We start from the raw sequence: 16526 nt of genomic DNA, 5'->3' as shown, positions 1-16526 counted from the left end.
CTATTCAGACAGCTGTTCGATTGTAGTAAAACTGCTAAACAGCTGCTTATTTTCTAATGTCTCGAACTTACAGTATTTTTTATGTCACGAGCGTGGTCACACTGAGCGCTGATAGTTAAAAATTATAAGCGAACGCGAAACTAGTAAAGCAATGAAAGTGTGACAAAAAACAAAGTGTTTTAAAAAATAAAATACAACAAAAGCTGCTTTTTGCATGTACATGACTCTGTGTCTGTGATTTACCCTCAAGGCCCGACAACGGCAACAAATAACATAAACAAATGTAAGAAGTGAAGTCACAAGACGACGACGACGACGCCAGCAGCAGAAGCACTCTAGAATTGCCGTAGGCAAATATGGGTACAAAAGAATCCAAACATGCTTGCATCAGTTACGAGGATGCAGTCAAACGTGGTAAGTGCTAACCTCCAATATACATGTACAGGTGCAATTGCTCGCTGTGTTCCAGACAACAAAAATGGGTCACTCAAGTGCTTCAGGTTCTAGAACAAAAACAATAATAATATGCACCAATACAGGTATAATCGCACTATCGATTCTATTGTTGTTTCCACTCTACTTCCATGCTTTTATTGCTGCCCTTTTGTTGCTGGAATCAGCTAATTCTTTTCATTTTCGTCTTATTCTATTGGGATTTTTTTGTGCAAATTTCAACACTGTATGTGTGCGTGTATAAGTGTTTGCATATGTGTATGAGTATTTGCGTCGTCGCCTTCAGTGACGTCACAATAGAAAAGCACAGCAACCGCGTTTTTCTCGTGGCGGGGGGACGAATGTAGCTTTGAGACAAAGCAAAATTGCAGACAAGGCATGCAATCAAACAAAAACAGTTAATATTTATTGTTGGGCCTCTCTCATCATTTAGAATCTGATGTACACGCAATGACGTTTAAGTTTTTGTTGACTTCTCTAATATTCTCTCGCTTTACATTGGCATTCATCTCGCTGCTGTCGTTGTTGTTCCTCTTGTTCTTGTCGTTGTTGTTGTTGTCGTTTTATGACCAGCCGCGAAGCCAAAGAAAACGAACGTTACTGATAAGATGGCCCCGTCTATATACCTGTACGGCTATACTTGCTGCCCAGGTGCGGGTGTCCATTGTTGACGTTGTCGTTGTTGTTATTGGCGCAAAGCTTTTCAAGACCGGTTTGTTTCTTGTGAAAACGTATGCAAGTCCAGTTCGGACCATTCCCCCTCTCTCTCTCCGCTTGAAATGCACTTAATAATGCAACGCAATGCAGAAATTTCTGTCAATGCAGCAAAACAACAACAAAACCCGCTATTAAATACCGTTGGTCGCGTGATGTCGCATAGTAAATAATTCTTTGCAATCACAAAATTATTCCTCATTGCCTTTTCATGCTCGATTTGCGATTATGAATTGCTGCCTATGTTTAACTCGAACTGCCACGCCCAGTAATTCTAGTCGCCCCTTCTCATAAGTCTATTAATAATGGACTTTATTGTATGGTTAATTGATTACGTGTATTACGTTTAGAACGATTTGTTTGCTTGTGTTTTTGTTTACGGGCTCTAACGTAGCGGGTTTACATTATCTTAACGTTTGTTCACACACACATAATGAGAAGGCAAATGCATGACTCCCAATAATATATACATTACAGTTGGGATTTATTTTTTTATACACATGTGACTAAGCACTTCTCAAATAACGAGTTTATACAAAATTCCAATTTAATTTGCGAAAATTGTTTGTTTAAAATATAGTTCTACGAGTAGTTATTTGCTGTACTCGGGCTAAAAATATCTTTTTATAGAGTTAGAGGTTTTTAGAAAACAGAATTAGTAATAATTTAGTACTTCCAATTTACACTCTACTAGTCAAGAGTTATATTATCTAAGTTTTAATTAGCTCCACGTTAATACGGTTTAACCCATCAACTAATATGAATATGTTATTTAATTAAAACAGTTAGCGACGCCGAGTTGCGACGTCTTAAAGATGCCTTCAAGAAATCAGCTGGCGTGGGTCGACTCTATCTCAGTCGCAATGCATTCCAGCAGGATGTGCTGTGCGAGGGAGTGCCGCCGAAGATTACGGACATGCTTTATGTTGCCTGTGGTGGCACACAGCGCGGCATATCCTTGAAGGACCTGCTGTGCGGCCTAGTGCTGATCACGCGCGGCACTCAGGAGGAGAAAACCAAGTAAGTAGATCCTAAGAAACACATTTATTTTTATTATAAATATTCCTATGCCATCGATAGATTTCTGTGGAACCTCTATTGCAATGACGCTGGTACCTACATTATTAAATCTGATTACGTGCGCAATGTGAACCTGGCCCCCTTCGAGAGCGTCTCCCTGTTTGCCCAAGGCGAACGTGTCAACTTTGAACAGTTCCAGGACTGGATAGTCAAGCATCGCAATGCAACAGTCCTGTCCAACTGGCTGCTTGCCGACAATTGCGTCAGTCTCACCTCCGAGCTGGAGACGCCCACCTTTTATCAGAGTCTAGCCGGCGTTACGCATCTTGAAGAAAAGGTAATATCAAAGAATTTATTTTTGAAACATTTAGTAACCTTATCGATTTGTTGTAGGATATTGGTGACTTAGAGAAGGAGTTCTGGCGTTTGAAGAATACCTCGCAGAATGGCCAGATCGATTTACAGTTTTTGGGACCGCTCATTAGTCCGCCGATACCAAAGAATGCGCTGACCGGTCTCTTTAATGCCTTTGACGAAAACCGTGATGGACACATCGACTTTAAGGAGCTTTGCTGTGGCGTCAGTGCCGCTTGTCGTGGACCCGGTGTAGAGCGCACCCGCTGTAAGTGCTTCTCAAGAGAATCCCTACTCAGTCTGACCCAATTTCTTTCCATTTGGTAGTCTGCTTCAAGATCTTCGACGTAGATCGCGATGGTGTGCTCAATCATGAGGAGACGCTGCAAATGATCAACGTCCTGTTATTCGTTGCCAAGGAGAATCGCGATGCGCAGCAATTTAAGGACTTGACCAACCAGCACGTGATTAGTGATCTGGTAGAGTTTGCCCAACGCAGGAGTCCAGATGGCGTGCCCAGCACGCTTACACGGGACAATGTTTCACTGACAGCAGAGGATTTCATGATATGGAATGTGCAGTGCGGTCTACGGCTGATGCAGCCGCTGTTGGACCTAATCTTCGAGCTGTGCCACATAGTGTTCGGTCTGTGGCCGCAATGCAAGCACATGGAGTACGATATTGTGCGCGGCTGGTTACAGCGTGAGGAGCGACGCCCCTACCGAGTTGGCCAGTTCTGGTATTTGATATCACGTGACTGGTGGCTCACCTGGATGCAGTACACGCAGCACACGTCTCAAACATGCGACTACTGCAAGCGTACGGCCAGCCAGCGTAGCGCTGTGGATGAAGCGCTCGTTTGTGATGAGAGCTTCAACACGCACAGCCTGGAGCAACACGATAGCTATTCGCTGGGATCGGTATCCGGTAGCAGTGGCATATCCGCCGGCCGGCACTGTGGTCAACACCGTCCGGGCCCCATTGACAATAGCAATCTGATTACCGCCAATCCCTATCGCAATGTACGAACTTTGACAGGCGAAGGCGGGCATCTGAAGCGCGATACGCCACTTGTACAGAACCACGACTTTGAGCTGGTGCCCAAGTCGCTATGGAAAGCGGTGAATCGTTGGTATGGCGACAATCTACCGCTGCCCAGACAGGTAAGACAGCAGGCCACAGGCACTCTTTACTTCAACTAAGCCTCATTTGTTTTTCTGCAGGTGATACAACCACCAAACTTGGAGGTAGAGCTAGAGCTATATCCATTAAATCTGCGCATACTACTGCATCAGGTGCAGACGGCGCCTAATAGCAGCGGCGCAAGCACACAAATTACCAGCTGGGGCTCAACAACTAGCGGTGGATACGGCGTCTTGGCCTCTGGCGGCGGCTATGCGGCCATTGCAGCCAGCAGCGTACTTCAACCGCCCAAGCGCTACTTGGCGTATACGGCGGCATTTAGCCGGCTGGCCACAGTGCGTCAGGTGGGTGAGTTTCTGTGCGAACAGCTGCGTCTGAAGCCGGAGGATATACGATTGTGGCACGTGCCACCTTCGAGCGCATCACTAGATAATAGTGCCATACTGTTGGAGGAGGATACCATGTGCCTAAAGGAGCTGCTGATACGTGACAACGATCAGCTGCTGCTAGAGATACGTAACAAAGATCTTACCTGGCCCGAGGAGCTCAGCTCGCTGGCCAGCACGCAGAGCGGTCAAGTTGGAGCCGGTCCTGGCGACCGGCGGCGTCTAACGCGTACCTCCATCATGTCTGTACACGCACCAGGCGCCACTGGGCTACACAATCTGGGCAACACCTGTTTCATGAATGCTGCACTCCAAGTGCTCTTCAATACGCAACCGCTGGCCCAATACTTTCATCGTCAGATGCATCGCTTCGAATTGAATGCGGCCAATAAGCTGGGCACACGTGGCCAACTAGCCATGCGCTATGCGGAGCTGCTCAAGGAAGTGTGGACGGCCACAACTCGCTCTGTGGCACCACTCAAGCTGCGCTTTTGTGTAAACAAACATGCCCCGCAGTTCGCTGGCGGCGGGCAACACGACTCGCAAGAGCTGCTTGAGTGGCTACTCGATGCGCTTCACGAGGATCTAAATCGTGTTATGGAAAAGCCATATAGCGAGCTGAAGGACTCCAATGGACGGCCCGACAAGATTGTTGCCGCAGAGGCATGGTCACAGCATCATGCACGCAATCAATCCATAATCATAGATCTGTTCTATGGACAGCTAAAGTCAAAGGTCAGCTGCCTGAGCTGCGGTCACGAGTCTGTGCGTTTCGATCCTTTTAGCTTGTTAAGCTTGCCCCTGCCCGTGGAGAACTACGTGTATCTGGAGGTGCTAGGTCAGTCAATTACAGCTAAAATTTTCTATCAATCCAATATTATTCTCCGCCTATATCCTTGCAGTGATCCTTTTGGATGGCAGTGTTCCAATTAAGTACGGCCTGCGACTTAACTCGGAATGTAAGTACAGCGACTTAAAGCAAAAACTGGCCACGCTGTGCCCACTGCAGCCAAGCCTCATGCTGGTTTGTGAGCTCTGGAACTCGCAGATACGCCAGGTAGTTGCCGATGAGGAGAAGCTGCGCACACAGAGCTCTAAGGATTTATACGTGTATCAGTTGCCCGAACAGAGCAGCGTTAGAACGCGCTCTAATTCGGCGCTCAGCATGCATATTGAACAGGGTCTCAAGGACATACAGCGAAGCTCTGGTATGTCACATACAGTCCATAGAGAGTGTTACCAGTTAACATACAACTGTTGCTTACAGCGCTCATTACAACACAAGACTCACTGTCGTCGCTTAGCACGCTGCAGACATCGAACCGATCCTCGTCACGTGTCATCTGCAATGGGCATATCAGTGATGGGCAGGACCCAGCTGGCCCTGATGGAAGCCATGAGTTAACCAAATACAGCAACGCTAACACCAACATCAGCAGCAGCAGCGTTGGCCACGTGCACGAACTGCAGCCAGATGATGCCGGAAAGGTAAGCCGGTGCTTTGGAAAGAGAGAGTGCATGCCCCACAGTCTTTTTTGCTTCAAGGTATGGCTTCTAAACTATATTAACATACACGTATTTAATATGTTAGATTCATGGACCCGTCGAGGGTTACATTCAAATTGATATTTTGTAAAATTCCCCATTGCCTAGGATAAACTCGCTCCAGCGACGAACCCCTGCAAAACGAAGATTATCAAGATTTTTAAATCAATATTCCGGCGTAACTGGCATTCATTTTCGCCCCCCTCCGTCTATTGTCGCAATACATAATATACAAATCGATATCGAACAAATCTATATATATTAAATACAAATATGTTAAAAGAACAGTTGCCGTTTCAGTTTCTGTTTGGTTTGTGGGCCACCTACCTATAATGTACAACCAACCAAACACCCAACCATCCACACCTGTCTAAACTTCTAATTGTTCTTTGATTTCGTATACAACGCACTTATTCAACTAGTCTAAATCTCGGAATATAAATATACTCGTATTTTTAGTAGTTTATTGTTATTTCTATGCTCCTCTTAATACTAATACACACTCCTATTTAGTTTGTTGATGGCTGTAATCAAATACCTATTTGTAAATTTTTGCTTTAAACTATTTCTAATGTTATAGACTCACCAATTAGCTTCTATCGTTATCGTTATCGTTATCGTTATCGTTATCGTTACTGCTGTCGGTTATCGTTACATCGAATATGCAAAACTTATAATTTAACTGTACCTGTTCTTTTGTACATTTGCCCTCGTCATCAAAGGTACAAGTAGCCAACTGACATTTTCATAGCTTTTCAATTGTACGCAAGGGTGATTCGCTATAACTTATAATTCCAATTAATTATGATAAATCTTAATTTGCTAATTTTATGATTCTTTTCGTCATTCATCACACTATTTGAGAGAGAACTTTCGTTGCTTTCAACATCACACTTCTTTCACAGATTGATTAAAATAGAGCTTAAAGACCACAGATATTTCAATATAATTCTCATTTCTCTCGAATCATCCTTTTCTGTACACATTGCAAATGCTATTCTACTCATTTCCACCGCAGAAACTACCAATTATGCCAACTAATTAATTAAAGTACAAATTTTAATATATGTTCTTATATAGTATATACAATATATATCAGCTAATTTGAACACCCGCAATAAAAAAATAATTTCCGATTTCTGTAGATTTTTGAGCGTTTATCCTAGTTTATAAAAACCGTTGCCTTTAATCATCGAGTAGTAATTGTTAATTGTTTAAATTCCATGAGCTTTAAGATACACACATTCACACTCACACACACTTACATAAGTGTAAGTTACGCACAACTAATGCAAATCTTCCGGCCACCTTCATTGGTACATCCGACACAGGAGTCGCTGGTGCTCAGCTGCAGCCCGGAGAACACATTCATGGACGATGCGATGGCACAACAGAAGCGCATCTCATCCACCAAGCTGCTGCACACGGAAAGCAACACGAGCTCAGTGTCGTACACGAATCACTCTGGCGAAAATTCCATGGAGAGCTCGCTAACGGAGCCAATGCCAGTGGCGGAACTGGCTGCCAGTCGACATGGCAGCAACAGCGATGACGGTGCCTCCTATCGCACGACCAACGATCAGTCCAGTGGCAGGAGCACAGCTCACACGCTAGGCATCAACAGTTTCGATCGTGATGCAGACGTTGATGATGATGATGATGATGGAGATAACGAGGACGACGACGAGGATGGACAAATCGATGGCGAGGAGCCGGATCAGCAAATAACAACTTCACAACCGGAAAGCACGAGCGGCAATCAAACCACCAGTGGTGTGTACTCGCGGCGCTCCTCGCAGCCCTATAAGGTCGGCAAATATCTTGTGGCTGTTCATCGCAAAATCACGCGCCACGACAGTTACTTCCTCTCCTACCATAAAACCCGGCCCAGCCTGTTTGGTGTGCCACTGCTAATACCGAACTGTGATGGTGGCACCCATAAGGATCTCTACTGCGCCGTCTGGCTACAAGTTAGTCGCCTGCTGAGTCCTCTGCCAGCCACCACCGAACAAGCTAATCATGCAGCCGACTGGTAAATATGCTCACCTTTCCATAAATAACGCTGCCAAACATAACATCAACTCCTTCTTGCAGTGACGACAGCCTAGGCTATGATTTCCCCTTCACACTGCGCGCTGTTAAAGCGGACGGTCTCACCTGCGCCATTTGTCCCTGGTCAAGTTTCTGTCGCGGCTGCGAAATTCGCTGCAATAATGACTATGTGCTCCAGGGTGCATTGCCGCCCATCAACTCTGCGTCTAGTAAGTTATCTTAACTCTAAAAAGATCAACATTCTCTAACTGGGTTTTCCTTCTAGATAACGTGGTCACGCCACAAATGAACGCTAAATGCCCATCGCTACCAAACCTGGAGGCCAAGCGAACATCGGAGTACACCACATCGCTATCCTACACACCAACAACAAAATATTTTGAAGACTTTACCATTGCCATCGACTGGGATCCAACTGCATTGCATTTACGTTATCAAAGCACTTTGGAGCGCGTAAGTGAACAGCCTTCAATGAGCTTCAATATATTTATATGTGAATTGGTTTATTGTGCTCAGCTTTGGATCGATCATGAGACCATTGCGATATGTCGTCGGGAACAAGTGGAGCCCGTTGATCTGAATCACTGCTTGCGCGCCTTTACCTCCGAGGAGAAGTTGGAACAATGGTACCACTGTAGCCACTGCAAGGGCAAGAAGCCAGCGACGAAGAAGTTACAAATATGGAAGTTGCCACCGATTCTGGTAAGGAATTCTTCGTCTCTTCAAGGCATTACTAAGTTATTCATTCTGTTGTTGCTTCGCCCTAGATTGTCCATTTGAAGCGTTTCAATTGTGTCAATGGAAAGTGGGTAAAATCACAAAAGGTTGTGCACTTTCCCTTCGATGACTTTGATCCCACGCCCTATTTGGCCTCTGTGCCACAGGAGACAATACTACGGCACAAGGAGCTACTGGAGCTGAAGCGAGATTTGACAAGCGCCAGCAATGAAGTTCCTAGCGAACTTGATGAGGTCGATGCCAACGGCAGAGCAGGAGAAGACGTGCCGCTTCCAGCTGATGAGGCAGCAAGCGAAAAAGCCGACACAACAAAGGAAACGCCGCTAGCCACTGGCTGTGTGCTGCGTCAGAGCAAGTCGACCAATTCAGCCAGACGACAGCGGCTCATTTCCACGAGCCTCACAAATACGCCTATTGTGGATGGGGAGTTCGAGGACTATCATCAACACAAGCTGCACGCGGATGTTGATGAGTTCGATCCCAAATACAAGCTATACGCCGTAGTGGTAGGTCACAACTAACTAATCAATTATTAATGACAACTAATGCTGACCCTTTGCTTTCTGCAGTCGCATTCGGGCATGCTGAATGGTGGTCACTACATTTCCTATGCATCAAACACAACTGGTTCCTGGTATTGTTACAATGATAGCTCCTGTCGCGAAATATCGCAAAAGCCGAATATAGACCCGAGCGCAGCGTATTTATTATTCTATGAGCGCCAGGGTCTCGACTACGAACCCTACCTGCCGAATATCGAGGGACGGGCGCTGTCTAATGCGGCCAACCTGCAGTTGGATGTGGACGAGTCGGAGAGCGAGCTTAAAAAGCTATGCACAATATCATAATATTGTATTAATATTGTTGCAAACTACAGGAAGCGGCGCTACAGGCATAAGGCTTAAGGCTATGATGGAGGTTCTTCAATCGCTTGTGTTTAATTTTATATATATAATATTTGTGAGTGTGTTGGTGTGCGTGTGCTTGTGTTTTTTGTTATTTACTATTCTAAGCTGATTTGCTGTTCTAGCTTAAGTTGCCCACAATATCTAGTTTTAGATCCAAACATACTTGAAGTTTTTTGTTGTTGTGAGCAGTCGCACATTCGCGTTGCAAATGTGATTTTGTTTAATGTACCATATTCCATACCATATGTACCATACATTGCTATATATTATTATTATTTGATAACTATATGTGTAAATTCAAACTTAGTTCTCTCACATAATTTGTTTTTGTCAGTTTATTATTAGATTATTTAATGGCGAAGTTTGTTTGTTAAATTTGTTTACTTTTTTTTTAATTATTATTAACGTTTCTTTTGTTGTACTTCGTATTATGTATTAGGCCACCAGAGCCAGCTTGTAATTAACTATAATTACTCGTATTTGTATATGCATATACAAAGTATGCAATTCCATTTATTTGTAATTAATGTAAATATTGAAATGGAGAACGATATTGCGATTAGGAGATCAAATTACCCATGGTCGAAAAATTGCTCGTCAAATGTTGTCGAAACCTTGATATTAATTAGCAATATTTTAATAGCAAGAAGCTACGAATGAGGTAGCAGGAATTCGCTCTCATTATTGTGCCCTACTCATATTTCGTAATTGATCGGTTCTGAGATCTGTGTTGCGCTTATCAGATGACTTCATTATGTTTAATAACAATGTAATTGATATTTACAAATTGCATATATACATATGTACACACACGAGTATATACACATACAAACTTAACTAATTTATACTTAATATACAAAAACTATACAATAATAATACAAAGCAACAAAGTTACGAGTATCAAATCAAATAAAAGTCTGTCGCTTGAAAAAATGTTTGTTATTTAATACTAAGGGATGGGCGTAGTTGGCGGTTAAAAAATGGAGTCACATAAGCTTATAGTCCTTTGGGAAGTATTTGGATACAAGGCCAGGGCTGTCCGTTTGAGAGAATCTTGGCGTCGTTCGATTAATTGCAAACTGCAACCAATTGCTAAATAAAATTGAATCTGTAACTTTTATATGCTGATTTCCACCTCCCATCTCCACACATAAGAAAAACACGCAAAATGTTATTTTGGTTTGCAATGGAATCGGATTTATATATTGTTTATGTAGCTATATAAAATTAATTCACATAGCAGGTAAATAAGCATTTAATATAATTGTCATTTAGAATCGGCTAGAAGTAGCCAAAATGTTCTATTTATAGAATACGGTAAATTGTGAACGGTTAATTAATTAATTTCATTTCATTGCAAGTATTTTTTGATAAATATTTTAAGTGTATATTGGGTATGCATTTTCTTTTAATATACGTAGCGTTAAATTCTTAGCTGAAGAGTAATTAATTTCCATGGAATTTGAATGCTTTTATGGTGCTCAGGTGCCGCCGGCGTTGTTGGACAGCTGCCCGGGCACAGAGAACTGTGGTCGAAAGTTGGCAAAGTTCCCAGCGGGTCCCCCCGTGAACGCTGGCAAGGTGGTGCCCTGAAAGCCGGCCGGAAATTGTGCCATCAATTGAGCTGCAAAGGGTACAAAGTATGTGGGTTAAACACAATCCAAAAATGACACATGGCGAGTTGTATAAGGGAAACCTACCCGCATTGGAGGCGTTGCCAGCGGTGGCAGCCAAACGCGATAAAATAGAACGCTCCGACATTTGCAAGCGTTGTGCTACCGGTGGTATGCGTGCCAGGGTGGCGGGCAGGCGAGAAACATCGCTCTTCATGTCGGACAGCAGCTCCTCTAGCTGATTGAGCACCTTGTGCAGCACCGCATTGGCTGGCTTATTGCCGGCTAGCGACTCCTTGCTCAGATGCTGATGCGACTCAGCCAGGCATTCAACCTCGGCAAAACGTGCATTTAGCGACATAGCCGGATGGCTGGGATCCTGGGCAAGATTCAAGAAGGCTGCACGTCGCAGCTGCTCTTCAATGACCAACGCTTGCTCCAGCAACTTGAAGCGTCGTGCCAAGAATTTGTTCTTAATCTCCAGGAAGTTTCCCTTGCCAACGTCCATTTTGAACGGCTCATTGATAATGGCGAATCGTATATCGTTTTGAATGTCCTGCCAGCGTCCGTAGCCATGTGTGACAATGCCCGCCAGTAGCCAGTAGTCGTGGCGACGATGCCAGATCTCATATTCGCGTCCGGGCACAGCTGCCTTCTCTTCGTTCAACCACAAGGTGTGCAGCTCGGTGAAGCCGCCATCGGCAATGTTGAACATAAATTTGCGCTTCAACACCTCGAGACTGTCCTCAACCAGCTTGCCTCCTGCTCCGGTGCCTGCAACAGCAGCACTCTTTTGATCCTTGGGTGAGTTGGCGTTGGCACTGGCATTGGGCTTCTCCAGCTCACCATCCTCCTTGACGATCATTACGTCGTCGTCGTCATCATCAATTATGTTTGTGGTAGTGGTGCTGCTGCTCGGGTTATTTGCCGGCTTCTCCTCGCTTGCCTTCTCCTTCTCCTTTTCCTTGTCGTCGGTCTGCTCGGTCTTCAGCTCTTCCTTAGGCTGTGCCTCTGATTGCTCTTTGCCTTCCTCTTTTGGCTCCACTTTAGGTGTTTCGCTCTTCACGCTTGCCTCCCCAGTCTTGGTCTCGGCCTCAGCGGAGTCCTCAGGCTTCTCTTGCTTAACAGCCGCATCGACCGCCTTTTTGTCCTCCTCGGCATCTGGTTCCAGTTTGGGTTCCTGTTTCTCAGGCGTTGCTTTGTCGATAGTTGCCTTATCTTCGCTCTTCTCTGAAGCAGGCGCTGGACTGGGCGCTGCGCTCGTCGCAGGTGTTGCGCTGTTGCTGGTCGTGGCGCTCTCGGCCGGCGGCTTGGCTGCAGCCGGTGCGTTGGCATCAACTGCTGCTACCTCCTGTTTGCCACCAGAACGCACCGGCTCGCAGGGTTTGAGTATCAGCTCAGGCATGCTGTAGTAGCCATTGATGTGCTCGAATTCTTGCACCTTCTTGCGTATGAGCGACATGACGCCGATGCGCGTGAGCACATGCTGACGAGACAGACCCTCCCGCGGCACGCCATCTGCAAAGGTCTCGGCATTGTCGGCGCCCGGTTCGCACAGATGTCGCATAAAGAGCGAAACGTAGGCCTTGAAGTTACGCTCAGATTTGCCACGCAAATCTCGCACCAGCCACTGCGAATTGAAAGCATCCTGGGGCGGCATGCCGTAGCGCATAATGGCATTGAGGAAGCTCTTCCGCTGCCTGGCGTTGAAGCCCAGCACCTCAATGTTGCCGCCGACACGCGCCAGCAGAGGCGGCAGGGGACGATCATCGCGTCGCTCCAATCGCCGCTTGGCCTTGCGCTCGCCGTTCTGTTCATCGAAGTCATCATCGCCGCCATCCTCGTCGCTGCCGCCGGAGTATTCGGAATTGTATTCGCTGCCATTGTCCTGCCAGTTGGAGTCGTCGCGGGAGGTGTCCGCTGCAACTACACCTCCATCCGTGTAGTTCACCTGCTTGCGCACACGTTTGCCCTTGCCCAGGGTGCGACCGACGTCCTCTTGATGCTGCTCGTAATGATGACGCAGCAGTTTGACCCAGTAAGCGGGATCTGAGTTCTCGGCATCTTGCTTAATGATTTCCGTTTCCTCCTCTTCCTCCTCCTCTTTAGTAGCGTACGATGCCACCTTAAAGGAGGACAAATACTCATTTGCCCATGACTCCTTCTCCTCAATGCCGCGATTGGTTCGATCAAGCAGCTCCGCCACGGCCTTGTCATCATAATGGATGGCCTCCTCCTTGTCGTCCTCCTTGAAGAGATCCTCAGTGCCAAAACGTAGAATATCGTCCAGCTCCTGCTTTGTGAAATTGGCTCCCTTGCCGCCCATGCCGGGACGCACTACCAGATGGGTTAACATCATCTTGCGCTTGGCCACTTGTGTGACGCGCTCCTCCACCGAGTTGCGTGTGACAAAGCGATAGATCATCACCTTGTTGGCCTGGCCAATACGATGGGCACGCGAAAAGGCCTGTATATCATTGTGAGGATTCCAATCGGAATCATATATAATGACCGTATCGGCTGTGGCCAAGTTAATGCCCAAGCCGCCGGCGCGTGTGCTCAGCAGAAAGACGAACTGCTGTGCTCCAGGCGCATTGAATCGATCGATGGCCTCCTGGCGGACAGTGCCCGTGATGCTGCCATCGATACGCTCGTACTTGTACTGTTCGCCTTCGAGGAAGTCCTCGAGGATGTCCAACATCTTGGTCATTTGTGAGAAAATCAGGACACGATGATTCTGTGCCTTCAACTGCTTCAGCATCTTCGAGAGCAGGACCAGCTTGCCGGCTGCCTTGGTTAGTGAATTGATTTCATAGATGCCGCCCGCAGAGGTGGGCGCCTCTTCGGAACCCGATGGAAATAGATACGGATGATTGCAGCACTTCTTCAGATCCATCATGATGTTGATCAAGGAGCAGGAGCCGCCGCCGCTCTTCGAGTTGAGTGCCTCATAGTTCTTGGTCAAGATAAACTTGTAGAACTTCTTTTGCATGGCCGACAGCTCGACACGCACAATAAACTCGGACTTGGAGGGCATGTTCTTTAGCACATCGGTCTTCAGACGACGCAGCATGTGTGGGCCCAGCATTTCATGCAAACGCTTCACCTGCTCCTCCTTAGACACGTCCGCAAACTCGCCCTGGAACGCCTGCAGATCGTTGAATTTGTCGCGGCTCAAGAAGTTAAGCAAGTGGAACAACTCCTCCAAATTGTTCTGCAATGGGGTTCCAGTGAGCAGCAGCTTGTAGGCAATCGAATAGCTATTCAGGATGCGGAAGAACTTGCTTTGATTGCTCTTCAGGCGATGCGCCTCATCAACCACCAGCACCGCCCAGTCAATGCTGCCCAAGCAGGGCGCATCCATGGAGATCAGCTCGTAGCTGGTGAGCAGCACATTGAATTTGTATTGGGTGGTGCGCAGGCGCGAGACCTTTGTGCCACGTATGGCGCCCTCCTCGAAGGTCAGCTCGTTCTCGCGTATCACGGCACGCGAATCCTTATCGCCAATGTATGTGATGCAATAGAAATCGGGCGCCCACAGCTCAAACTCACGCTCCCAATTGACCAGGGTGGAGAGCGGCACAGCCACCAGAAATGGGCCACGGCAATGTCCCTCCTTGTAGAGCGAATAGAGAAACGTTACAGTTTGGATGGTCTTGCCCAGACCCATCTCATCGGCCAGGATGGTATCGATGGCCTGGCCCCAGCTGTAGCGCAACCAGTTGATGCCCTCAATCTGATAGGGATGCAGCTGCATGCCCGTATCCTCAAGGAACGCCGGCTGACCCTCGTATTTCTTCTTCAAATCTGTTGTTGGCTTCTCGGGCGGCGGTGTATAATGCTTGACGGGACGATCCTCATCATCAAGCTCCAGCTTGTGCTTAGTCTTACGTCCCTTTTTATTCTTCTTGCTGCTGGAGCCGCGCGACTGTTCCGAAGTGCACACGGCACGCAAGTCCTGATAGTAATCGATAGCCTGTCGTAGGCCGGGTATATCATCGCCCTCCTCCTCCCAGGTGGACTTGTCGTAGGGCAGCTCACGCCACTTCACCAGATACATGGTGCTGCCGTCGCGTGCCGTGCGATGATTGATGACGCGCTGCACAATCAGCCATTCGGGCTTGACGCCATTCTTGTAAAATCGCTCCTCGAGTGCGGCCTCATCATCGTCGTCATTGCCCTTCATGCCTACCTTGTCCTTGTGGCGCTGTATGCGCTTGAAGCGAGTATCGGCCTCGTCCAGTGATTCTTCAAATTTGGGTGGCTCCTCCATGTCGTATTTGCGCTGGAAGGAGCGTATCATCAGCGGATGATGGACGTCCAGTTGCACCTCGGAGACCCAGTCACAGTGCCAATAGGACATGTTGTGCCACTTGATGAAGTACTCGCGTACGCGACTACCCTGCTTGGCGCTCTTCGAGGTGGATGCCTCACTGCTGCCTCGGCGCTGCACGGCCCAGCGCCAGGTGATGATTTTCTCGGCCTTGCCGACCAATGGAGGGCAGCTGCAACGCGGACACCGCCAGTCGCCGTCGGGTATGGTGTCCAGCGGCGGATTCAAACAGAACGTATGATAAGCCGATGGGCAGGAGTCGCAGCAGAGCAACTCGCCGCCATCTTTGCACACACGGCAAAACTCCTGGTGCTCATCGTCGTCCTCCTCCTCAGCAGCACCGCCGTCGGCCTCGCAGTGGGGGCACGACCATTTGCCCTCTGGCGGCTCGTCCAGTTCCGGCTCCAGGCAGACCAAGTGGTAGGCGCGAGGACAGGTGTCGCAGAGAATGATCTCTCCGCCCTGTTGGCACACCTCGCAGTAATCCTGGTGCTCATGTTCGCCATCTTCGCCCTCTGGGAAGTTCTTTGTCTTCTTTATTTTGTTTTTCTTCTTGAACTTGTTGCCAATCTTGGTCTTGGCCTTCTTGCGCACGACTGGAGCGCCATCATCCTGAGCCGCAGCTGCGGCATCTGCCTCTACCGGTTGCTTAACCTTATCCTTTTCTTTTTCCTTTTCATCGGCGCTGTCGTCAGATTTTTGCAGCATGCGCTCAAACTCCAAGTCGGAATCACGCTCGGAGGCGCCACTTGCATCGGGTTCCTCGTCGGAACTGTCACGTTTACGCTTGCCAAACTTGATCTTCAATGTTGGCACTTTGCCCGATGGTCGACGTCCCTTTTTATTGCTGCTGCGCCCGCTGCGCTTACGTCGTGGCTTCTTCTCCTCCTCCTCTTCCTCTTCGTCCTCCTCCTCTTCGTAAATGTCGTCCGGCTTCTCGTTACGCGATGAACGGGACGATCGCGGCTCATCAGCCTCTGGAGCCGCTGCCGCTGCCTGCGCCTGTCCGCCCTGCTGCTGATCCTGCTGTATATGCGGATTGCTCTCGCAGAACTCACGCCACTTTGCAGCCACAAGCATCATAAGCTTGGGTGCAGCAATTTTCGGATTTTCTTTTTGTAATATGGGCCGCACATGCTGCATGAATGCCTTGTATGTGGTCAGGCTCTGCAGCTCCTCCTCACTGTATTCGATTTCCACGTCACACACACTAAACGCCGAGCAGACGTCTTCCACAGAAGGCATGCCTACAATACATAGTAGATTA

At 47.5% G+C, this 16526-nt stretch overlaps 2 protein-coding genes across 5 annotated transcripts in view; one reads left to right on the top strand and one right to left on the bottom strand.

The window, feature by feature from the left end:
- Positions 1-110: 110 nt before the first annotated feature.
- Positions 111-9585, top strand: LOC111604472 (ubiquitin carboxyl-terminal hydrolase 32). Of its 3 annotated transcripts, none has more exons than XM_023322554.2 (14): positions 111-414; positions 1953-2187; positions 2248-2524; positions 2581-2809; positions 2869-3704; positions 3765-4908; positions 4973-5278; positions 5338-5558; positions 6947-7647; positions 7710-7876; positions 7933-8120; positions 8184-8369; positions 8435-8911; positions 8975-9585. In XM_023322554.2, the coding sequence occupies exons 1-14, from the start codon at positions 357-359 to the stop codon at positions 9251-9253; spliced, it is 5304 nt and encodes a 1767-aa protein (XP_023178322.2). In that variant the 5' UTR covers positions 111-356; the 3' UTR covers positions 9254-9585. The 3 variants fall into 3 exon arrangements, with proteins under 3 accessions (XP_023178322.2, XP_023178321.2, XP_023178323.2); XM_023322553.2 differs by having other exon boundaries at positions 5338-5615; XM_023322555.2 differs by lacking the exons at positions 6947-7647; positions 7710-7876; positions 7933-8120; ... (1 more) ...; positions 8435-8911; positions 8975-9585 and adding an exon at positions 5724-5865 and having other exon boundaries at positions 5338-5615.
- A 1014-nt stretch (positions 9586-10599) lies between these two features.
- The window catches only part of LOC111604425 (chromodomain-helicase-DNA-binding protein Mi-2 homolog), a 28340-nt gene continuing 22413 nt past the window's right edge, over positions 10600-16526 (bottom strand). Inside the window, exons 4-5 of one of the 2 annotated variants that reach the window (XM_023322483.2) lie at positions 11014-16506; positions 10600-10937 (exon numbers count right to left, since the gene is read on the bottom strand). In XM_023322483.2, coding sequence (XP_023178251.2) covers positions 10795-10937; positions 11014-16506 — 5636 coding nt within the window. In that variant the 3' untranslated portion in view covers positions 10600-10794. The remainder of the gene's footprint in view (positions 10938-11013; positions 16507-16526) is intronic. The other variant, XM_023322484.2, reaches the window with a different exon arrangement.

Source organism: Drosophila hydei, unplaced genomic scaffold (genome assembly GCF_003285905.1).
Source record: "Drosophila hydei strain 15085-1641.00,03,60 unplaced genomic scaffold, DhydRS2 tig00000001-arrow-pilon, whole genome shotgun sequence".
NCBI classification, from domain to species: Eukaryota; Metazoa; Arthropoda; class Insecta; order Diptera; family Drosophilidae; genus Drosophila; species Drosophila hydei.
Note: the sequence above shows the minus strand (reverse complement) of the source record. Positions and strands in the feature narration are given on the sequence as shown.

Coding starts and splice junctions, on each gene's coding strand:
- LOC111604472 (XM_023322553.2), top strand. CDS start 357: ATGGGTACAAAAGAATCCAAACATGCTTGCATCAGTTACGAGGATGCA. Junction 2,188..2,247: donor ACTCAGGAGGAGAAAACCAA/GTAAGTAGATCC, acceptor TGCCATCGATAG/ATTTCTGTGGAACCTCTATT. Junction 7,877..7,932: donor GCCCATCAACTCTGCGTCTA/GTAAGTTATCTT, acceptor TTTTCCTTCTAG/ATAACGTGGTCACGCCACAA.